This window comes from Globicephala melas, chromosome 14, assembly GCF_963455315.2.
Source record: "Globicephala melas chromosome 14, mGloMel1.2, whole genome shotgun sequence".
In the NCBI taxonomy this organism is placed as follows: Eukaryota; Metazoa; Chordata; class Mammalia; order Artiodactyla; family Delphinidae; genus Globicephala; species Globicephala melas.
The window spans coordinates 56,344,879-56,370,130 of NC_083327.1; the positions used below are offsets into that span (position 1 = coordinate 56,344,879).

The 25,252-nt window shown below is 40.0% G+C and overlaps 1 protein-coding gene across 3 annotated transcripts in view; it reads right to left on the reverse strand.

The window, feature by feature from the left end:
• The window catches only part of ARHGAP18 (Rho GTPase activating protein 18), a 131,949-nt gene that overhangs the window by 54,131 nt on the left and 52,566 nt on the right, over positions 1–25,252 (reverse strand). For all 3 annotated transcript variants that reach the window (XM_070043487.1, XM_030853493.3, XM_030853492.3), the window contains exons 2-3: positions 4,356–4,552; positions 692–930 (exon numbers count right to left, since the gene is read on the reverse strand). In XM_070043487.1, the coding sequence (XP_069899588.1) occupies positions 692–930; positions 4,356–4,552 (436 nt within the window). The remainder of the gene's footprint in view (positions 1–691; positions 931–4,355; positions 4,553–25,252) is intronic.

Consider the following 25,252-nt stretch of genomic DNA (forward strand, 5'->3'; position numbering starts at 1 on the left):
TTTTGTGCAAGCTCTTGAGGTCCTCCTGGACAAGCCACTAGCAGCCTACCAACTGGCTGTACTGAGCCACACTGTTCTACGCCATACAGATCTCCTACTTGTACCAGGCCTCCCCTGACAGCCATCAGCCCCAGAGTCTCTACCAGACTCCAACAGCTTCCACTAATAAATTCATCATCTTAGCAAATATCTACTCAAATCTTCTATGTGCTAGGCACCGTGCTACGTGCTAGATGCAAAGGGGAAGTTATTTCATGTTCAGGGTTCCTGTTTTATAATTCAGCTACAACTAGCTCCTTCACGTTCCACTTCCATTCATCCCCACATGAGTCTAGAAAAAAAGCAAATTTTCCTAAAAGAGTTAACGTAGAAGGAAGAATCCTCTACCTCTGACTTTTCTGTAAGTAACAATTAGCCGTCACATTGCCTAGGAGGTTGGGGCCATTCCTAACGCTCCAAGGACACCTAACACAGGGACTGTCACAGAGAAATGTAACTTGTTTCATTTTCTGCCCCATCAGTATAACTTCTAGAAGGACAGGGGTCAAGTCCCTCCTGATCATGGAGAGCACGGAGCTTTAGCGCCTTGCATATACATGCCTATTAAGTTTTTAATGATCTGAATTAAACTGGATGGGTTCAATTGATTCTAAGCAATTATTCCTTTGCTTTATCAAAAAAGAAAACCTACCTCCCTTTCTTTTGACCCTCTCTGTTGAGCAAATATGTCTCTGACGTCAGGAACCTGGTACTGTTTGTTTTTTTTCCTCAAGGTCTGGGAGACAGTCTCTACTCGTTTCTGAACAGCTGCCGCCTGCGTCCGGGTCAGTGTTGATAAAAACACCATGCTTTCTTGGTTATCTCCAGCAGCCTCTCCAAAGAGATTGGACAAACCGGCCTCCTTAAGCCACTCTTCTTCCAGTTCTCCCTCTAAGACAATAGAGAAGAATGGTATTTAAATCACAAAATATGAGAACGTTTACATTTTTTTAAGCTGTTTAAAAACCCTTACTGAAACTCTTATATCACAACCAAACCGCAGTGCTAAGAATCATCATCTGAAACTTGGACAACTGCCATAAACTCCAGGCATAAAGATATCAAATTTTAGATCCATTTCATATACACTCAATTAAAAGTTTTAAATGACTTCGCATGTGATTAACCTCTATAACTTCCCTGCAGATTAACCAGGGGAAGATAATGCTGTTCCCTTTCCAGAGATGAGCAAGCCATGAAAAGATAACTTACTTCCATCGAGTTACAGAAGGAAGTCGATGCTGGGGATGGCCATTAAAGCCCTGTTTCTTGGCTTAAATTCAGCACTACCCGAGTCCAACCCTAACTGATGGAAAGGCTTGTTTTCTCTGCTCGCTGTAGCTGACAGGGAGTGTGGAAAAGAAGTAAAGAGCATCTGGACATCAGGAACTAATCAATTTCAAATTAATTTTTTTAACCCCCCAGGTCAGCCCATCAAAGTCATGTTTTTCACAAATTTTTTTTAAAGCACACTATTTTCAGCAAAAAGACCAAAATAGCTTATTATAGGAAACCAATTAAACAACTGAATCCATTCAAAACACTGAAACGAAGTAAACAGTAAAGCAAATGTTGTATACGATCTATTGACGATTCGGGTCTTCCCTAGCAGTCCAGTGGTTAAGACTCTGTGCTCCCACTGCAGGAGCACGGGTTCAATCCCTGATCAGGGAACTAAGATCCCATATGCCAGGCGGCGCGGCCAAAAAAAAAAGGAAGATCTGTTGATGATTAACAGAAAAACTGAATGATAACTAGAATAGATTCACTCCAAGCTCCATGTTTATAGAGGAAATTGAAAGATCAAGGACTTGAGACACAAAAGATCTGTGTCCTTACCCCATTTCTGCACCTTGATGGCCATGTCACTTTGGCCGGGTCACTTAGCCTCAAGCTGACTCTGTTTTCTCATCTGTAAACTAAACCACAGCTGCCCTGGGTGCCTCATAACCACATGTGAGAATGTCACATGGGAAGAACTTTGCAGAGCTCTATTATAGTCCATATCACATGATGGAGCCCTGACTGGTGTGCCCATCTATCCCTCTCTACTATCTAAACTCCATGAGGGCAGAAATAAAGTATTAATAACCTTGGCTTCAAGAAACATAAGGCAGTGCCAGGCATTCTGCATGCCAGACAACAAAAACTGTTTACTGACATAAAAAGTCAGCCGTGACTATTAATGCTGTTAAGGCAGAACTCGGTATACGTGTATCAAACCAAATGGCCAGAAAAAAGCTGATATTGCCATGATAAGGGAAGTAAACAAGATTACAGTATAGAGTCACTTGTTCCATTAAAAAGTAGAGGTAAAATTCAAACAATTTCAAGTCAAAAAGAAGGCATGGGTGTATAGAAACAGTCCCAATTCTTCTTGATAATCACAACACTATGAATCCATTTTAGCCTTGGAGAATTATGAAATAGCTAAGGACACATGGCTATGCAACAGGCTCGAGTGCTGCTTTCTGCAGAATGTTTTCTCCTTACTCAGCAGGCCGCTGGTATGCTGCTGCCATCTTGAAACATTGAGACAGAAATGTTGGGAGACACTATTACCACAAAAAGCTCAACTGGATTGGTAAAGTGAGAAAGAATGAGAGTAAAATGAAAGAGAACCCAAATAAAAGAATGAGTTGGTTATAATTTTCTTTTACAAATCAGTGTTAAATTAAGGAAAATCTCTAACTTTTCTTTTTCAAGTATTATCGGTTGCTTTTTTTCAACAAATGGTATAGCAAAGGAGAAAAGCCTATTTATGTATTGATAGATTTCAGTATTAAACAACTTGATGCTAAGTCATTTAGCATTATTAAGAAGTCTTCTGTTGAGAGCGTCCCTGGTGGCATAGTGGTTAAGAATCTGCCTGCCAATGCAGGGGACCGGGGTTCGAGCCCTGGTCTGGGAAGATCCCACATGCCGCGGAGTAACAAAGACCGTGCGCCACAACTACTGAGCCTGCGCTCTAGAGCCCGCGAGCCACAACTACTGAAGCCCGCGCACCTAGAGCCCGTGCTCCGCAACAAGAGAAGCCACCGCAGTGAGAAGCCCACGCACCGCGACGAAGAACAGTCCCCACTCCCGCAACCAGAGAAAGCCCACACACAGCAACAAAGACCCAACACAGTCAAAAATAAATAAATTTATATATATAAAAAAAAGTCTTCTGTTGAAAAACAGGTCACTACTAGCAGTGGGGTCCCAAGGTACTAACTGTGGCTCTTACTTTCTTGGCATTTGTATCAATTTATACACCAAAGACTGACTTACAAACTTATAGCTGGCACAAGGCATAGAAAGAATGCTAATATAATGGATGCCAGAGTTGGGCATCAGAAACCTAGTGTCTAATTTAATAGATTAGCAAAAAAAAAAAAAAAAAAAAAAAAGAAAACATGAAATTTAAGGGGAAAAAAAAAGTGAAGTTTTACATGCTTCTTCCAGAATATGAAATACAGTAGTGGAGACTGTGGGAAATGCGGCTAGAAAGAGACTTGAGTGAAATTATGAACCAAATACAAGAAGTAAATGTGGAGGCTAAGAATGCTAATACCATCTTCCACTGTCCGAATCTGTACCCTGAGCTTAGCTGGCTAAACTGTGGCACTGCTGCCAATCTGGAGGATGATACTTTGAAAGATAAGATGACCAGTACTGGGACAGGTCTGCAAATCACCAACAACGATGGATTTATGTGAATCTTTCCTTCTAGAAAAAGTTGCTTGGCTAGTAACAAGACAACTATCCTCAACCATTTGAAAGGCTATCATGCAAAAAATAAAACAGACTTGTTCTGATCTTCCAGAAGGCAGATCTACAATAAGTGAGTAAAAGGTAGTGTAGAGCAGATTGTAAATCAATAAAATGAAGAACACCGAAACAGCTCAAGCTGACGGAAAAGCAGCATCTATACTCATATCATCAGCATCTATACTCACTAGAGGCCAAATGGCCATGTGGCTAGGATATCAAAGAAGGAATTTAAATAAAGCTTAGATGATTTCAAAATTCTAGTCTAACTCTAAGAGTCTATGATACAGCAAGCTTAGCCAACAAGATTCTAGCCACATCCAAAACTAAGCGAATTTACTTATGCCACTTATATGTGTCAGCTGCATCTATAAATCTGCCACAATTAAGTCATTTTCAAGTTGAAAGGCAGCTACCATTTATCTTTTTCTGGTTTTCCTAGCTTTAATATTTTTTTTCCTCCTCTTCCTTTCCATGTATTCATTTCCCATCTATACATATTAAAAAAGAGAGAGAGAGAAAAAGAAAAAAAGAGAAAAAAGTTTTGTTAATTTCATTATTACCATCAGGCTCTTTGACAACCACCACCTCTTGATCTTCTTGTCTGTTCTCACTGGATTTCTTGATATTTTCTAGCTCGGTCCAATAATCTTCCATAGATAGTTCATCCAAAGAATCCTGGGAACTTGATCGATCAAATGGAGGTCTTTCTATAACTTTGGTGATTTCCTGGTTCATGGTATACTGGCCATATCTGCGACTATAAATTCAAAAGAAAACACGGTTCATCTTAGTACATGAGGAAGTAGTACAATTTCTAAAATATCACAGTACTGAGCTGGAGAATTTGGAAACTCAAGTTCTCCTAAACAAAACCAAAGAAATGTGTATTTTGAAACTGTTTATCTTGAGAGGCTACTGATTATAATACGCTTGTAGAATGAACAGTTTTATCCTCTATGGAAAAGCATGGCAAAGAACAAACAGCAATGGGATAAATATTCTTCCATTTCCATTTCACTTAAATTATTTTAAGGCTTCTTTAAACCTGAAAATTTGTTCTTAGAAAGCAACAGGTTAAATCTTGATTAGAGGTTAATTAAATCGGGATTGAATTTTACACAGTATTTCATATTTATCATTGATACCTAAAAATCAAACTCAATCACCCCTTACATAGCAAATATCCACAATCAATGAATGAGGCACCATTTGAATTTTAAGTTTGTTTTTTGGAACCAAAACATCAATAGAAGGATGGTATATTAAGTTTGCTGTTACACTCTATTTTAGAAAGCAACTTTTAATATTTACACTTATAAATGTACCCATTACTTACATATATTTTAAAACATGGTAAAAAATGTATTTATTGGCAATTCTGAATAAGTAGTTAGGAATTACCTTGTAAACATTTGGTTAAATATAATCTATGAAGAAAAGGATAAGTGAATAAACTTTTTAATGACTTCAACTGTATTTTTTTCTTTGTAAGTCATATCCTACCTACTACTAACATTGAATTAAAGTGCCTAATAATAAAAAAACCCATATAGAATAGAAATATTAAATTGCTTCATTATTGTTTATATTGAGATAGGGAAAAGCCTTATTACTTGAAGAAGGAAATTTTTCAGCTATGGTTTTTCCCCTTTATATTCAATAATTTTTCAGAAATACAATTTGAGTGGAGACAATAACTGGTGAATGAGTGTTTTGTTACTCTAATATCAAATTGCTTTTTTATCTCCCAAGAAGACATTAGGAAGTAATACTCTGCTAGACTGGTTTTACTTACTGCACATAGAGAAAATAAAAAGAAATGCAACAAAACAAAATTCTGTAATAGTGTGTGAACATTTTCACATTTAAACTGGCCTTTCCCATAGTTATTTAAAATAGTAGGATTTAATACAGCATAAGGAAGAAGGTCACTAAACTCTGGTCGAATCTACCCAGCAGTTTAATTCTAACTGACTTAGTAAAAGTCAAAGAACTTAATTTCCTATTGTTGCAAATAAATGCAATATAACTGACTACTTAACTGTAATGCGCTAATCAGCCAGTTTTATCCCTTTAAAGATGGTTCTCTCTACCTTGATTACATACTTTATTAATGCTGGTGGCATGAATGATGGAACAATCCCTATAATCTCACCCCAGCAGCAATCCTGGCCTGGTGATGGGTGGGCGTTAGAATGAGGGCCAACAGCAGGAAGTCTAGACATGTTTGTGTGAATCTCTTTCCTCTAGCCTCCATTGTCCATTGTTTGCCGCCCCCATCCCTTAATTCAAAGGACACTTCCTCCCTCCCTGCCCCAACTCCTGTTTACATCCTTGTATCCCACCCTGTGGCCATGATACCACCCGAGTTTAGGGTTTACACTCCTGATTCTTAAGTTACAGTGTGAACGAGACAGCTCTCTTTTCTCTTAAAAATGAAAAGTAAATTATATTTTTCATTTCTGTGATCACCAGCTCAACTGATCTCTGGTTCATACTCCTTAATCCTGCTTTATCAGGATAGCTAAAGCTAATTTACAGTGTTTGCCGGATTCATTTTTGGTTTATTTCATGTCAAATACATAGACGCCCTTCCTTGCTTTTGTTTTACCTCTCATTATAATGTAAGATTGTCTACTTTATTGCTATTTTCGACAACCCTTAGCCCCACGGGAGATCATGATGGGAACTGAGGAATGTGTGAAGTATAATGACTAATGCCAAATCATCTGGTTTATCTGCTCACAGGAAAGTGGTGCTGTTGAACGAAAAGTACATTAAGCCTTTCACTCCTGAAGGAATGTGTTTATTCTGGCAAGAATTTTCCAGTAAATTTCCATTAAGATAAGAGCATGTGCAGAAAAATGCAAGGGCATTGAGCAACATTGTTGTTATGTAAATATACCTTCTATAGCAAGCCCTGCTTTCAAAACACGCATAAAGCGAAAATCTAATCGCTTAGTGCTGATGAATCAACTCAATATTTCGACTTTAATAAGATTCAAAAGCTGAACAGGTTTGTTGTAACAACCTGAAGACACTGAGTCATGAAAAGGAGGATTTTTTTTTTCCTTTTTTTGGATCACTGGCAAATGCTGCAAGAAAACAATTTTTTTAAATATTAGGGGATGGAGTGTAGGTAGGAGGCAACCGTCCAGTGACAGTCCCCTCCTTAGTCAGCTGCCGAATAGTTTATATTTTCTCTAAAAATGTGACTGAACCTTCTTTATTCACAGTTTACATCAATAAACATGTCATGACACTGCTTTTCTTCTTAGAATAGTCTCACTTTTGTACTCCAGACAGGCCACGGCTAAAAGTCTGGCCCTTCTTAAAACTGTCCTGGTAAGAGGCCAGTTAACTAGTTTCCTCTCTTCTGTTTTTAGGAGTATTGTTTTACGACACCATGTTCATTCTGCAAATTGGGCTCAAAAACATAAAAGCAACATCTGCTAGACATAATGAAGTATGCAGCAGAAATATTCTGTATTTCCAAAAGATCCCAGGCAACACATGGTGCTCAAATCAGAGAAACACACGCTTTGCCCCACAGGCAACTACTAATTACCTCCGCCTGACTTACCAGCAAATGATGGTTCTCTGTTCGCTTTTCCTCACTCCCCATCCAGCATCCCATGTGCTAAACATCCATGACCACTCTTCCAAAACTCCCCCATTTCTCACCTTTTACAACTATAACTACAGAACTAGACACTGTCCTCTAAGAGAAGATGCTTCCTAGTCCACTGTACAAGTCTTGCTCTAATACATCACAGTATTATCACTCGGGCTTTTTTCCCATGGGCACTATAGCATCACCAGCAAATACTCAACTTTACAGACTCCCCATGGGCCTTCATGGTGTGTTATCTTGCTGACATGTCCTCGTGCTGTGTTGATAAAAACTGGAGTTTTGTTTCCTTATATTTTCCCCAGGTATATTTTATCCCATTTTTCTGTAATATTTTTTCCACCTGGCCAGTGAATTTCAAATGTACTGATATCATCAGGGTGTTAGTGATACCTGTTATTTTTTTTTGTCGCAGAGGATCTTAAAGTGATCTGACACAAGCTGTCCTCCACAAGGAGTTAAGAGTTTGCCATGCACCATGCTGTGGTCCACTAGAAGAAAATTTCTTGATTCGTCCTAGCACCAATGCAGTCAGTGAAACAACAGGAAAACACATAGGACTAGGATTCATAAGTACCAAATGGTTCCAGCTCAACTTTTTTTCATGATCCTTGGAAAATCACTTCTCTGATTCTAACATTTTCCTATCTATAAAATGGAAAGAATGCCAACAGCCTTCACTGCTTTGTGTGTTGTGAGTTATCAAATAAGAATTCCTATTAAAGTGTCTCAGAGGTAACCAAGAAGGCGGCACTCAAGTTAGCATCATTGCTAACATTTGTGTAACTGCTAACTACAGATAACTGCCACTCCCATAGTTTAATAAGGTCACCTTTGCCCTCTTCTAAGGTTCAGAGAAATTACTTATCCTCTAGGGACAGTCATTCTTAAACCTTTGGTCTCAGACCTCCTCTACACACTTAAAAATTTTCAAGGGCTTGCTTCCAGAGTGTTTTTGAGATAGATATATCCACTGATATGGACACTATTAGATATTAAAACCAAAAAAAATGTAAACACTCATTAATTTAAGAATAAGAAGAATAAATATCTTAAATAACATTTGGGGCAGGGGGGAAGCCCTATGTTTTCCAAACCAAGACAAAAAAATAGTGAGATAAGTAGCATTGTTTTACATTTTTGAAACTGTCTTTAATGTCTGGCTTAATAGAAAACATCTGGATTCTCACATCTGCCTCTGCATTTACTCTTCTGAGATATTGTAAGTCATGTAGTTTCTGGGAAACTCTACTGTATTCTCAGGAGAGAATGAGAATGAAAAAGGCCAGTAACATCTCAGTGTTATTATGAAAATAGTTCTGATCTCCCAGACCCCTGAAAGGGTCTCAAGAGCCTCAGGTGTTCCACAACCACACTTTGAAAACACTGCTCCAGGATTTCTCAAAAACACCAAATGGATCTGAAAAAGCACTTTTCAATTCTGTGGGCAACACTCCAGAAAGCCTTACTGAAAGAAACAGACATGCTTTCCTAATGACCTTTGACCTACTTCTTTGTTTATTTTAGTTTAGTTTTACAGCCTTTCATCAAGACTGGGACTCATTCCAATGATATATCCATATTTAATTCATACTACAATGACAAAGAATAAAAGCATTATTTAAAAACCCCTACCTTGCCAATGTCTTCCATCATTTGCTTTTTTTTTTTATAAATTTATTTATTTTATTTATTTATTTTTGGCTGTGTTGGGTCTTCGTTGCTGCGTGCGGGCTTTCCCTAGTTGCGGCGAGAGGGGGCTACTCTTCCTTGCGGTGCGCGGGCTTCCCACTGCAGTGGCTTCTCTTGTTGCAGAGCACGGGCTCTAGGTGCCCAGGCTTCAGTAGTTGTGGCATGTGGGCTCAATAGTTGTGGCGCACGGGTTTAGTTGCTCTGCAGCATGTGGGCTCTTCCCAGACCAGGGCTCGAACCTGTGTCTCCTGCGTTGGCAGGCAGATTCTTAAGCACTGCACCACCAGGGAAGTCCCCCATCATTTGCTTTCATCCGCCATGTACAATGGGCAGAAATCCTGTCTAAGCTTCCCCTTTTGCCCGGTGTATTGGAAAATATGTATTTTCTTTAATGCTCCTTTGTCATCGATCTGTACCTCTTCCTACAATTATCTCAAGGCATTTATTTGGAACTAGGACATTTCTTTGAACTCATATTTAACAATCTGATGCAATCTCTACTTTTTGTACCCTGCCCCATCAAGAATCATATTGCTACACTTATATTCAGTCTGTCTCCTGGTCCTGCTCCTTCCCGGGCATTTCTGTGGCCCCAAGTCTGCTTTCGTGAAGTCCTTTGATGCTAGGACTTGGTTTTGTTTATTTGTTTTCTTTCCTTACAAGATCCTTACACGTACACTCTCATGCTCCTTATTCTACTTTTACTTCCAACACGGGAAAAGAAGTGACTGGGTTGAGAGATATAAGAGAATAAGGTTATTTTTGTTTTGTTTTTTTGTTCTGTTTTTAATGTGCCAAAAAAAAGTTCTTATTGAGATCATTACTTATCAAACCATAATGACCAAGTATATTTTAGATAAAGCCATATTTATTGAAGTGTAAATTTTAGAATGGTATTAGACCTTAGAGATTTAAACCTATCCCATCATTTTCTAGATGAGGTAATGAGGCGCCAGGGTTAAGTCTTCTTCAAAATCTCAGCAAAGTGATGGTTGAACCAAGATTAGTGTCCTCATTTCTTTTTCGGTCTATTATACCAAATAGACTAGAAAGGGCAGAATTTACTTTTTTCACGTCTGATGCTCCAGTCTTTGTGAGTTTATATTGCACACAGCAAAACCAAGAGTGATCTTGTTCACACAGTCTATAATTAACATTTTAAAATGACCACTACACTTATCTAGAGAAAAATACATTTAACAGTCAAATCATACCTCTTTAAAATGCATGAGAATTCTTTTCCAATGCATTTTATAAAGAGTGGTTTGTGCCACGCTGGGGCACAACTTCAAATATACCCATTTTTAAAAAAGCTTTGTTTTGAAGATGTTTAAAATTTTTTTAATGTTTTAAAAATTCACTCTGTCTCTCCAGCTACATTATCTCTAGGCTGGGGGTAAAAAAAGTGTTTCTGATGTGTAGATCTTTCTCTTTTGTCAGTGATATTAAAGAAGTAATCACTGCCATCGTGAGATGGTGAAGCTATTAATACTCCTAATGGCCTGTCCATAAGCCTACACTGAATTTGAATGACTATGAAGAGCTGTGGCCTATGAATGACCCAAGTCATTTTTCCCTGGGAAGTGAATGCCTACTATTGTTTAGCTGAAAGCAGTAATTATTAGAAGTGGCTCTGACACCAGAAAGAAAGAACACTGACAGTGCCTTAAGGCAGTAAGAAGTTGATTGGAAAGCAATCCCACACTCTCCCCACTCCCAGGCAGCCTCCGGAGCCCAGGGAAAGGATTCCTCACATCTTCGTCCTGACCCAATTGCTATTATTTTTAAAATATATTAGTTAGTTTTCACGTTTCAAGTAAACTTACTTTTACCCTTTGCATATTTTACCCCTTTCATGTGGGGGAAGGATAAAACTTACCCATTATTTCTTTCAGCTTTTTCTTTAAAAATAAACGTCACTTAACATACGTCTAGCACATTGCTGTAGTCTTCACAGAGCGTCCGCCCAATTTTGACACACAGCAAAACAATGAGCAAATGAACTGATGATGCTCTATTTACTTAACTTTGCCTAAGTAAAGCTGAGAAGAGAAGCCCATTAGTGACGCTGCTGAGAGAGAGCTATGAAAACTTGGCTTTCTCACTTTTACAGAAAACTATGGTAGAACCAATTCATATGTGAACATCACTAAAAGAATAGGGGAGGGAACACTCTCGCACTGTTGGTGGGAATGTAAATTGATACAGCCACTATGGAGAACAGTATGGAGGTTCCTTAAAAAACTACAAATAGACTACCATATGACCCAGGAATCCCACTACTGGGCATATACCCTGAGAAAACCATAATTCAAAAAGAGCCATGTACCAAAATGTTCATTGCAGCTCTATTTACAATAGCCAGGACATGAAAGCAACCTAAGTGTCCATCGACAGATGAATGGATTAAGAAGATGTGGCACATATATACAATGGAGAAATATTACTCAGCCATAAAAAGAAACGAAATTGAGTTATTTGTAGTGAGGTGGATGGACCTAGAGTCTGTCATACAGAGTGAAGTCAGAAAGAGAAAAACAAATACCATATGCTAACACATATATATGGAATTTAAGGAAAAAAAATGTCATGAAGAGCCTAGGGGTAAGACAGGAATAAAGACACAGACCTACTAGAGAATGGACTTGAGGATATAGGTAGGGGGAAGGGTAAGCTGTGACAAAGCGAGAGAGAGGCATGGACATATATACACTACCAAACGTAAGGTAGATAGCTAGCGGGAAGCAGCCGCATAGCACAGGGAGATCAGCTAGGTGGTTTGTGACCACCTAGAGGGGTGGGATAGGGAGGGTGGGAGGGAGGGAGACGCAAGAGGGAAGCGATATGGGAACATATGTATATGTGTAACTGACTCACTTTGTTATAAAGCAGGAACTAACACACCATTGTAAAGCAATTATACTCCAATAAAGATGTTAAAAAAAAAAAGAATAGGGGTATAGGCAGCAATGACTACCACCAAGTCTAGTAGAAAGAAAGGAGAAAAGGCACAAGACAGAAGGGCATGTGGGAGAGTCATGAGGCAGCCAAAGCAAATTGGAAAAACTCCCTTCCCTTTTAAGTATAGACGTGGGGTATGTAAAGGGGAAGTTATGGGCTAACACCGGCCACCAGACATCGGTCTTCTTATTTTCGAGCTTTGGTTCTGGGTAGAAGTGAGATCCTCTTTGTTTTGAGCTCCCCCAATCTCTCTCAGGAGGCAGTTTTTCCTCCTCCATTGGCATCAAGACTCAACAACAGGTAGCCAAATGGTAGCCAGGGATCTGAATGTCTAAGTCATTTTCCAAGACGAGGGTAAAGAGATCAGCAGTGGGACTTGACATGAAATATCAAGACCTTGGAAGACTGGTTCAAAGCATATCGAACTGAGTTTGCATACGCACTCCACTCAATTCTCCATCGCCAGGACTTGTATCTACCTGACACTTGGATGTACCTGACACAGCTCTTCTCCAGAACGCTCTCCTTTCCTTGTTCTGGTTAGTTTCAAGCCATCTGGAGATTCAACACCAGCAGCCACTTTGCATTCGGAGCATAGGCTCTCCAGCTGGATCTGTTTTCCAGCTGTCATTACTCAATTTCATATCTTGGTGTCTTTCTCCATGGGGGTTGGAATAAAGAAAGACATATCCACGCTCCTTCAGTCTCCCCACGATCCTGACCACATCCTGCACTGTGATACTCATGCTTGTATCTCTACCACTCCACTGTATGTTCCTTGCTGCAAGGATCTGCAGAGTTTTTTGTTTGTTTGTTTGTTTGGGGGTTTTTGTTTGTTTTTTCATCTGGGTATCCCTGGGTTTAGCCATCCATTTGCCATAGCAGATGCTTGGGAACTGTTCAATTATTAATTACTGATTTATGGCTGCTTCTGAAACAACAACATCCTTTTAATTTCTAAGGTGTTTCTCATTTAATTGCACAAAACTACAAAGGAATGAAACAAGGACATGAAAAGTAGACAGTAAAGAAATCAGTCATCAGGAAACCCTAAAAGGTAATTAATAGGTAATTATTCTATGCCTCTGTAACTCTTGGGTGTTTAATATGAAAGCAGCCTTCCTTATGAGGGAATAAAAACATACAAAAGAAAGGGCCAATTTCATATCATACTGTACCTAATATTAAGTGACAAACAAGCACTGGCATACATTTTGTTAAGCCCACCACATTCCCTGGTTTCATCCTGTCAACTTAATCTCTAAAATAAATTTTAAAATATTTGTTGAATGCCTGGTGTATGTTGGGCACCTTATCAGAGATGTCTGTTCAACCAACCTACTCAAGCCTTTATCTTGAAATAGATTATAAATGACACTGAAACTAGGCATGCGTGGAATTTTCCAGTTCCTCACTGAACCAGCGGCCCAGACAGCTCTCCAGCATGGGCCTCTGGGTCATGACCTATGCTTTAGCATTGTCTCAAGCCCTGCTGTGGTTCACCATTCCTTCCTCAGAAAGAATTTCCTTTCCTCTCTGTCACTACCCACTCACCTCCAGCTCACCCTCCACCCAAACAACCATTTGCATAGACTCAGCTCAACAATTTGAGGTTACCTCCACAGCCCATCCTGCGATCCCTCCTTCTGCCCGTGACTGTTTGTCACAGTCCTCCTGGATTTGTCTGCAGCTCACTCACTGGTCCAAAATTGAGGCTGTTCTTTCCCGAGATGGAGTCTAGCTTTCTCACCACAATCGTCTAATGCCTGGTTCTTGTTTCACAATAGTCATGAGGCTTCAAAGGTAGCTATCAGCACCCCAAATTGTCATCAACCTTTTATCCTTTTTTTCTTTTTTTTTGCTTTTGACAAATCAAATTTTTGTCTTTTTGGTTTCAGGGCTGTGCTTTTTTCTTTCTGAGGAATTCATCGAGTTCTCAACACATTTTCAGAGGTGAAATGAAGAAAGGGATTCACTAATGAAGACCAAAAGTCTTCCCCATCTTCTCTAATATGCTTGAACTCGTCATTCACAAAGTCCCCATCATGCCTTCTATTAGCTTAGAATCTCAGCATTACAGTTCACCAATATGCCTTAAAAATACATTAATACAAACAGATAAATTTTCATCAATGTGCAACTCTCTCACATACAAGACATAACAATATACTTCAGGATCTAGGATCCAGGATAGATGTTTAACTGTTGGCCAGGAATCTCATTCTGGGCGCTGACTGACTAAATATTGACAAATTACAGTTTTCTGATATCCCCCTCCAATTCATAAAGTAGGTTGCTATTGATTCATAATACCACCATATAGGTACTAACAAAATATATGTCGATAAGACACAAAACTATGAACATTAATATTTTTTAAATTTAATATTGGAATAGTGTTGAATAAAATATTGGTTTTACTTATTTCTACGGGCCAACCTCTTGCCCTTCTGTAAGACTTTATATACATAGTAACATCGATTTTCCTATGCCAATAAAAACATGGACACAAGGCAAAGTTGGATTTAAAAAAAAAAACCTTTTGATAATAACTGAAGCTAAATGCATGGGCACATACTTTGGAAAAGATGCGGGCATTATTATTAAACTCTTTTTGGTTCTTTGTGATTATTTGTTACAATAAGGTAGAGAAATCATCTATCTCAGTGGGGCTCCAGGGGCATGAAACCAAGCTTCCACCAGACAGCATAAGGAACGCTATGGACAAACACTGAAAAAAAATGTTAAAAGTGAAAAGATGTCTGTGTTTATGTTACACAATGAAAAGGGAGAGGATACACACTTCTACATCATTTCAAAGTAATGCTGGTGAGTAGTAAGAGCAGAACAATTTAAAACAGCAGCAACAGTGTGGCAAATACCTGGGTAGGAAAACAGAAAGCTACTTCACTTAGGCTGCAAAGTGTAATTTTATGGATAGCTCCAAGTGACCTTCAAAGGCTATAATGCTCCACCGATAAGTACTGAAGGCCAGGAAGTATTTTTATAAGCCAGGTCCTAAAAGTCAGCTCTACTGAGGAGATGGAGGGGGGTGGTGAAGAAATAATTTCCGGCTTTTCAAATAATTTAGCCAAGCTTAGAAACAATCCATCTGTAACATTTTCCACTAAATGTCTTCAGGAGTCAGTTACAAAGTAGACGATGTGAATATTACAGGATAAATTTTCCTTCGTAAATGAGATTATCTGAGACCTCTTTTTTCTTAGTATGCTTTAGAATCTGAGCTGACCCAACACAAGTCAGATATGAACGTAAGTAGCCTAAAAGAGACATGAAATATAAAATAAAACATGGGAAACTAAAGGCAATTTCCAATGGTAAAGTACTGCCTGGGGGTGGGGGCTTTAACCTTAACTTTTGAAGGAAAAACAAAACAAAACAAAAATCCCACAAAAACGAGTGTTTTCACTCAAAGCCACCAAGCTCTGTTTGGAGGACAGGAACAGGTCTCAGAGGGCAGAGAGACCAAAGGTGACCATGAGGGATGGGCAAGGGCTTTATGGGAAGGAATTATGGGAACATACAGGCAATGAGGGGAGGAAATGCAGAAGGGAAAGAAAACATATTAATAAGAAAACATAACTAATGCTATTCCTTAGCATTACCACATCATCTGGCATAGTTACGGGCACACTGAGCTCTGGTAAATGCCACCCACAGGACATCAAATTCTGGGAGGATTAAATCCTCCAAACTGGAAGTTTATGAACCTGTCCCAGTTGAATTCCTACCTTGGTCCTCTTAGGAAGCTCCTCTGTCTCCAGCTTATCACCGAGCTTATGCTCGCCTACTACTGACCTGTTACTTACATGGGGCAGCAATGTTAGCACTTAGCCAAAAGCAATATGGCATCCAGTTCCAAAATGCCATTCCATGTGGGAATTTGAAACAAGCTAAGAAGTCCACAAGAAGCCAGTGTCCCTGAGAGTTCCCTCCCTAGCCACGACCCAAGCTGTTGGCTCTCTATAAAAAGCTGACGCTAAATCAAGGTCCAGCTCAAGGACGTCCACCTCCAGTTTTCCACTGCCACCCCTCTTGCTCTCTACTGCTATCCCCACTGCTCTACATGGATTCTCCTTTCTGCCCAGTCCCAGCAAAGAAACAATCCAGACAGAGTGATATCTAATTCTTTCCCAAAGGTCACCTGCTGAGTTGCCTTCCTGACTCCCACATTCGGAACTGGCCAAGGCTCCCAGGAACTCACATCCCAGCCAAGTGTGTTACCCATGCCCTTCCTTGCCAGGAAAGAAGAGGTGGAAGAAAGAGGTGTTGTCTCAGGAAGCTAACACTGCAGAAGAGATTAGCCATTGGGCCACTGACTAGAGAACAGAGCCTCTTGAGACCAGAACAGAATCTGAGTAAGTACTACAAGGAGGAGATGAAAGGACTAAGAGGATGTAGTGCCCCTAAGGCAGAAGGTGGTAGTTGTGCAGGGCACCAAGGGCATGGTAGCCAGGCAGGATGATGGGATCAAAGATGAACTTCCTTTATTTGCTATACAGCAGAAACTAACACAACATTGTAAAGCAATTATACTCCAATAAAGATGTTTTTTAAAAATAAAATAAAATAATAATAATTTTTTTAAAAAAAGATGAACTTCCTTTACTATCTTGTCAGGGTAAGCTGTCGGAAAGACCTAGGTTGTCAGATACTCCACAGTAAAGATCCAAGACTTAGAACTTTTTCTTGCTCTTTGTTTTTCTTTTTCAACTCAGGTGTCTGAGGGCCAACTCTTAAGGGTTCCCACCTCATAAAGGACTTTAGTTTTGCTGAAGCTGGTTCTATAAAGTAAAATATGCAGCTTTTATTAGAAATATTGTGAAACTCTAAGCATATGCCAACCAATCTAATACAGGAATATAAATTTCTTAATCCAATAGCTTTGTGAACAGAAAGTTTCACTGAACAACAATGCCTACATTTAATCCTCAGTCTTCATTATGATATTGGGCAGAATTTCCTACTTAAATTTCATTTTTTAAAAAATCATTGTGGTTATAGTTTAACAATGAAATTAACCTACATAATGAAGTATATTTTCTATTTCAAGTAATGAAGTGGACACTGGAAAAAACAGTGGAATTGGGATGAAGTCAACACTTCAGTGTTTTGGTGGAATGATGCCACAGAGCTTAGGTTCTTGCTTGATAATAATAAACAGGTAACCAAGTTGTGATTCATACATTCATTCAACAAATACTGGCTCCTCATTCACTGCAAGGTACTATACATGCTGGTATCCAAAGCAGCACAGGGCCTCAACTCTGATCCCTGAGAGCTTACATGGTATGAGAAGAGATAAAACACGTAGGAAAACAACAAGCTAGGGCAGCACGGGCTCCATGCAAATGACTGGTGCAGACAGCAGGTGCTGTAGTGCTCACTCCAGTTAGACACAGGCAGACACAGTTGCCAGAAAGTGTACAAAATGTTTGTAACACAGTAAGAGGAGGTAAGAAGGGAGACTCCAGGCTCTTGCTATACCTCATTCTAATTTTATAAAGCTCTCCCCAGAGCCAACAATGTCTTCCTGTTATTTGATTCAACTTTACTTCCCTCTAATTTAAGCCCATTTCCTCTGAGCAAAGAAGGAATTAACCAGTGTCCTCTTTATATTAACCCATTTGCTGGGAATAGTTTTAAGTCGGTCCTTTACCATATCTTGAATTGGCCAATGAATAACATTCATTTACTTTTTCCTCCTATATTTTAAAAAGCAGTGTCTTAGAAATATACTCTATAGTACACATTCTTAATGGCATCTGAATCATAATACAGGTAACTGTGTATCACCTTTGTTCTGAAATTTTCCCTTTGGGCTTTTTCCAATTGGTTCTTGCTCTGCAAGTGAAATCTCCAAGGGGAAGGTGATTTTAGAAGCAAGTGCCTGTTTGGGCTGCGGTGGGTGGCCCTTGGCACAGATACCAAAGTTAGAAACCTAATCATAAATGTTTCTTCTTCCTCACTGAGGACTTAAACACTGTTGCTTTACATGTGAATTGCTTCCCATGGATGCTTCTGCTTTCTTTTTTAAAAAGCCTTTGCTAATGATCTGCATTAATATTATGCTAATAAAAGCAAGGGGATGCTAACTAATTCAGTCTCTTCAGTAGTGACTAAAGATCAGAAAAAGAGAGGTAATTTGCATATTTTCATGAACGGAGTGAACTGGTATTTAAATACTCGCCACCATTTCTGAAGAAAAATAATAATACATGTTGGGCCAGCCTGGGCAGAAGTAATTCCTCCAGTGGAAGCATCTCGAACCCAAGTATTTCAAGAGACGTTTGGCTTCTAAGCATGAATCTCAGATGACAAGGATGAGCATTCAAACACAGGGCAACCTTCTGCATCATAAACACATTTCAGTTCCTCTCTGCAGAAGGAATTCACTTACTGTTGAAGCCCATTCACTTCCACTTCTGAGTGCTTATTCCTCAAAAAGCTTCCAAGTGTTGTGGGAACAATGATTAAAAGAGGATCTTTCCATCTGTGCTGCATTAGGCTGCAAGACAGTCCCTCCTGCAGAAACAGCTTTTGCATAATTCATTGCGCCATTTTAAACGCTAATCAGTGAATTGCAAGAAGCTATGGAATGAGTACAGAGGGAAGAGAGACTGACATTTACCGGCTACCTCCTAAGTGGTCACCTAATCCTCACTTTGGGCTACCGCTCCATGAAATCATGGTATATATGCCCTCACTTTATCTCCAACAGGTTCCTACCCTCCACCACAGGTGCTATCATCACTGTTTGGCCATACTAATGTCCCAGGAATGAGTATTTCTTAGGCTATTATCGCAGGGTAGCATAGAAAAGAAGATTCTACTGGAAGATGGAAGAAGTTGGCCTATCTCCAGCCCTACTGTTCACTGTGTAAGCATCACACAAAATTCACCCTATAACAAGAAGAAGAATACCTCAAGTTTCTTCCAATTCTAAAAATTACATAATTTTAATCTATTCATCTGTTCACACTGATTTTTCATGTATAATGTCTTAATTTAGTCAGCCGCTTTGCCTTGGAGTTGCCTTTTGTTTGTCTGTTTTTGGCCACACGTTGCAGCTTGCGGGATCTCGGTTTGCTGACCAGGGATTGAACCCGAGTGAAAGTGCCAAACCCTAACCACTGGACCACCAGGGAACTCCCAGAGGTGCATTTTTTTAAAGAAAGAGAAACTAAGGTGATGGAAAGGGCCTGTCTGGGCTCCCCACTTACCCCTCCCCTCAACCTTAGACACTTTGATAAATACGTTATTTGGAGATCCATTTAAGAATGTACTGCAAGAGGATTCTATGGCTACAGAAAATTAGAAAAACAAGTGCTTCAGGCATCTCAAAAAAAAAACTTTTATGGAATCCTTAAGCTTTAAACACTGAAAAATTAATTAAGCAGGAGGTTTTTATGATGGTAAGGGATGTGATTTTGAACCAGCAGAAGTACTGAGAAACTATGCAGGCAGTAGGGTTAAAGACGTGGATTACAAATTTTATAATAAACTTTCTCATTTCCCATTTCTTATTACTCCATAGGTCATGGTAAATAAATAAATAAACATTCTGAGTTTTTATTGATTTGTGACATTAACATAGGTGAGATATGGTAAAGTTCCTGAGGTTTAGTTTAGTAGCTCAGTAAGAATCAAAAGAATCATCTCAAAAGACACTACAACTTGGAAAACTGAACTCAGTGGTAGTAGTTTCATAAAAATGATTTTATTTTTAAATCAGTAACTCATAATTGAAAACTTAACCATAAATATTAAATACTTGACAGAATGTTAAAAAGCACAATTGATAGGGAAGGTGGGAGGGAGACGCAAGAGGGAGGAGATATGGGGATATATGTATAGCTGATTCACTTTGTTATAAAGCAGAAACTAACACACCAGTGTAAGGCAATTATACTCCAATAAAGATGTTTAAAAAAAATAAAAAGCACAATCGGGGGGAGGGGGTGGCAGGAAACCTTCCTGAGTTGTTTTGAATGTGACAATAGATCGTTATTTTACAACAGTGCTATTTAATTGAAATAAAAGGCAAGCCACAGTGGTAATTTAAATTTATCTAGTGGCCACATTAAAAAAGAGGCAGGTAAAAATAATTTTAATGGTATACTTTATTTAACCCAATATACCCAAAATATTATCATTGCAACATGTAATCACCATAAAAACTGTTAATGAGGGCTTCCCTGGTGGCGCAGTGGTTGAGAGTCCGCCTGCCGATGCAGGGGACACGGATTCATGCCCTGGTCCGGGAAGATCCCACATGCTGCAGAGCGGCTGGGCCCATGAGCCATGGCTGCTGAGCCTGCGCGTCCAGAGCCTGTGCTCTGCAACGGGAGAGGCCACAGCAGTGAGAGGCCCGCGTACCACAAAAAAAAAAACGTTAAAGAGATCTTTTGCTTTCTTTTCATTCTAAGTCTTCAAAATCCTGTAACTTATGCCTGCATCACAGCTCAGTTTGGACCAACCACATTTCAAGTGCTCAGTCGCCACAGATGGCTGGTGGCTACTGTACTGACAGCGCAGCTACAGAAGAATGAGGCAGCAGGCAGGTTCTCCTCAAAGAGCCCAATATGTATGAGTGATGTAATTCCCTCCTACTTCCAACATGCAAAATTTCATGTCTGTCTACAGGATATTTGCTTTTTCAGTGACTCAGCAAACATTTAGGGAAAACCTATTTTATTCCACACTATGCTAAACTGTGGAATGTAGATGTATTTCAGACAAGATAGGCCTAGGACTTAGGAGGCAACGAAGACCTGTGCAATGAACTCCAAAACAATATTGCAAGTGGTAACTGCTATGGAAGCAGAGATTAGAAAAGTCACAAGCTCTAAGGAGGAGACGTGGTCAAGACTTCATAGAAGAGTGGTAAGAGCTGGGGCTTGAAGGCTGAGCAGGATTCTGCTAGGTAGAACGTGATGAGAAAGGCATTCAAGGCAGTGGCAACCATATGAGCAAAGATACACAGTGAGCCTGGGGAACTGTGAGTGGATTGATATAGACGGATTATACTGACTTCCAGGGAACTGCAACCAGCTGGGGGCGGGGGGAGATGGTGTTAGGCATTGCAGGGAGCCAAACTGTGCTGGACCTTGCCTGTCATATTGAAACACTTGGAATGCGACAGGGGAAGGTTTCTAAACAAGCAAATGTCACTCCAAATTAGTGTTTCAGAAACATACTTTTAAGAAGAATAAATAGTAAGACAGCCTGGAGCTGTGATGCTCTGGAGTGAGGGGATTCCAGAGAGATGATAAGAATCTGAATCCAGAGGGCACTGACAGAAACAGAAGTGAAAGGACAAATTTAAGAAGCTTTTCTCCAGTAGACTCAAATGACCTTGGTGACCAGTCAGATAAAGAGGATGGAGGACACAGAAGAAACCAAGATGATGCCACACTTTGTTCTTGGATGGATACATGACAATCATTAACTGAGAGAGGGAATATAGAACACAGAGCAGGTTGGACAGAGAATGTGATGAGTTCAGTTTGGACCTGCTAAATTTGAAATATGTTAGAGACCCTTGGGTGACACTGTATACCTAGAGCTCACACCCACCTTATACAAGATTCATCTGTCTTTACCTCTGTGCCTTAATTAATGACCCTTTGGGTATAAAGTGTGTTCCTGGGACTAGCAGCAGTGGCATCAAGCTTGTGGGAAAGGCAGAATCTCAGACCCTATCCCAGGCCTGCTGAATCCCAATGCGCGTTTTACCAAGATTCCCAGGTGACCCTTTTGCACATTCAAATTAGAAAAGAACTGCTGAAAGTATTTGAAAATCTAGATTAGTAGCTCATGAAAGAGGTACTGACTGAAGGCAGGATAATTTTAGAAGTCATCAGCATAGAGATGAGAGTTAAAGACTATGAGAGCTTACTCTCAGAAAACAAAGAACTTTAAACAGGATATCTTGCTAAGTACATTAAATAAAAACTGAACCTTCAAGAAGAAGAGGAAGAAGAGAATAAGGAAACAAAACCTTTAAAAACAACGAAAGATCCACAATGGTGAATCCACAGTAAAGCTATAAAGAACTTCTATTTATGATTCAGATAAATTTGCACTGACGTGCCTTAATGTTCAGGGATGCTGAAAAACGAATTTGACGTGAGTGGAAGCAGAATTCACTGGAAACTTCGGGGCCACTGCTTGCTGGGGCAGAGGTAACCAGAACCTGGGACAGAAGCAGAAGGTCTGGATTCTAGGCTGGCCTCACACCAGGCAGGGCATCTCCCCTCTACTTGCCACGGTCTCCTCAGCTGTGTAATGAGGGGGCTTGAGAGTAAGACACTCTCTTCCAAGGAGGTTTCCAGCTGTGGCTAAGTAGGAAGGTGAGATTCATTTGTTGCTTCCAAGCACTCCCTGACAACAGGATGAGCAATGCTCTGTTCCCCACCCTCCGCCTATCGCAACTGCCTCATCCCACCAGCTCACCCAGCAAACAAGTTTCCTGAAGTTTTGTTCAGAATCCAACAGCTGTTTAGAGCTGATTTCAAGTCCACCACGTGGTCTGCTGTGCCCTCTGTTTCCCAGGCGACGCTGACGTCGCTGCCTGGTGTTGCCACATACAGGACCAGCATACCCAGACCCGCAACCAAGAGAGTCCCTCTCAAACCCAGTGCAGGCTGCTGCTCCCTGAGGCGGAAGACCCTCTGAAGGCTCCTTGCTAGATGCCAAACGACTCAAAACCAGGGTGCGTGACTACCATTCCACGTAAAAGCCTTACAATATATATATATTTTTCTCATCTGGCTTTACCTCAGGTCACAGAAGCAGAGCCCGGAATAACAAGCTGTGCTTTTACGTGGCGGACTGCGCACATGAATACAAACGTGGCAGAAGATGAAAGTGCAGCAGATGAGGACAGGATGCTCTTTCAGTAGCCAGGGCAGCCCGATATGAAGGACCTTCAGGGCACGATGCCTGCTTCTTGCCTCCTTGGAACAAATACTCAGTGTAAACCCGCACTCTCCTTTTGAAGTAGAGGCAATTTGTCTATTGTCATCTTCTTGCCTTAATTACGCTCCAGCATGGATCTGGAGAGGTGTACTTGTTCTTCCAGTGCAGAGGCCCTTCGCATTAGCACGTGAAAGCTACTAAAACATCTTCTCCTGTAATAAACTCATCCCTTCACTGCAAAGTTGCATCAGATGATCTCCTTTGAGATGGATACCAAAACCACACGTGCAAGCCTTCTTTCCGTTTCACTGTGTGAGGGGTCACAGGCACATCTACCCAGCCACACATCCAAAAGTTAACTCTTTTGTTAACATCAGGACCTACACCCATCTTATACAAGATTCACTCATCTTTACCTCTGTGCCTTAATCAATTGGTACCAATCCAATACCGAGAGCTCATACCCACACTGCCCTCATATCAAGGTTCAAATAACCTTGCCAACTTTTAATTCCAACACATCTCAGTTTCTACCAAGAAATTTAAAAGCCCTATATCTGCTGGGAAAAAGGGGAAATTCTTATACTTTATTTCAAATGTAAATGTGAATTAAATTTGATTTTTACTATCTACACCATACAGTTGCTCCATGGTAAGAATAAAAGGAGCATTTGATAATTTGCCAGAACAATGATCACAACAGCAAGACTATGAGGTAGTCACCACTATTATCCCCATTTTAAGGATGAGGAAACTGAGGCTTAGAGAAACTGCAACCTAGGCCATGTAGCTCCAGAACCCATGTTCTACATGGTAGAAGCCTTTGAAACCTGTCCTCAGGAACATTAATTCAAGTTATGATGGAGTTTAGAGCTGAAATGACCCTACAGATCACCAAGTCATATCATTCTCAATCTGTTTGAGCTTCACAGCTGGCAAGTGAGAGGAACCACAGCAAATCCCCTGCTATTATCAGTGTGCTTAAAGACATAAGTGATATATACAAACCATCCAATCCCTGTCTCTCTTGTCTCTTTTCTCTCTGACAACACTGGTTTTTGTTGCCGTTGTTGTTTTTTGTTTGTTTTAGAGACAAAGATAAAGAACTGGGTTTAAGTCCTGCATGAGATCTTCTGAATTCTTTCTTTCCTAGGCCTTATAAAGTCCAGCCCTTAATTATTCAGACATGAATACTGAATTAGAAAAAGTAGAAAATTGGGTGATCTGCCCAGTGACATACAGGTACTAGTTCACAGCCCTGCCAAATCACTAAGAAGATTTCCTGATTCTCAATCAGTAAATAGCATAACCAAGTACCTTCCATTAGGACAGATGGTATTATGACAGAGAAAACACATTACTCTTCAACTTTATCACCAGGGTAATAAAGACGGGCCATAACTACTCCTTTATTGATAATTATTTTCTCTGTGAACTTTGACAGCCCAACCCACTGATCCTCTGGCTAGGCTAAAGAACAATTAACCACAGTGACACCACTTCACATATTCTCCGACATCGCCCCACTTATTGAAACTTACTCCTTTGGAAGGAAAAGAGCTACTTACACTAAAACTTCAGCAGTCACAAACTGGGAGCCTGCAGGCTAGATCTGGCTGGCAGAAATGTTTTGTTTGGCCAGCAGGGTGTTTCAAACATTTTTAGATTGGTTTACCACCTTTTTCTCTTGTAACATGTTTCTCTGGGCAGGCAGTTTGCCATAGTTCCCACCGGTCCCACTTGACTGTTATGCTGTCTGCTGGTCCCTGTAGGCATCTGGTTTGCAGTCTCTGCTTTACTGCGTTAATATTATGGCATTAAATTAACATGACCCACTATTTCACACCCATCACCAATGAATGATATCTGAATTCTGCATCAAGATAGGGCTCACTTTATCAAGAAGAAAGTGAATGCTGCAGGCGGGTGTAGGGGGATAGGACTGAACAAGGAGATGGGGTATCTTGCTTCTGGTCTTTCTCCATCAGTAAATAGTGGAATTACTTTGATCATGTCACCAACTCTCAATGCATCATGGTCATTTCTTCATTTGTAAAAGAGGAAAGTTAGCTAGCTACCTAAGATTTTCTTTGCTAACTAAAAAATCCTGTGCAATGTCTCTTTCCTCAATCATGTACAAATATAGGCATCTTCCCAGATTAGTAAAAGTCATTAGCAAACGACGGAACATGAGGGATTTCAGGAGTCACATAGACTAGAATTTAATAC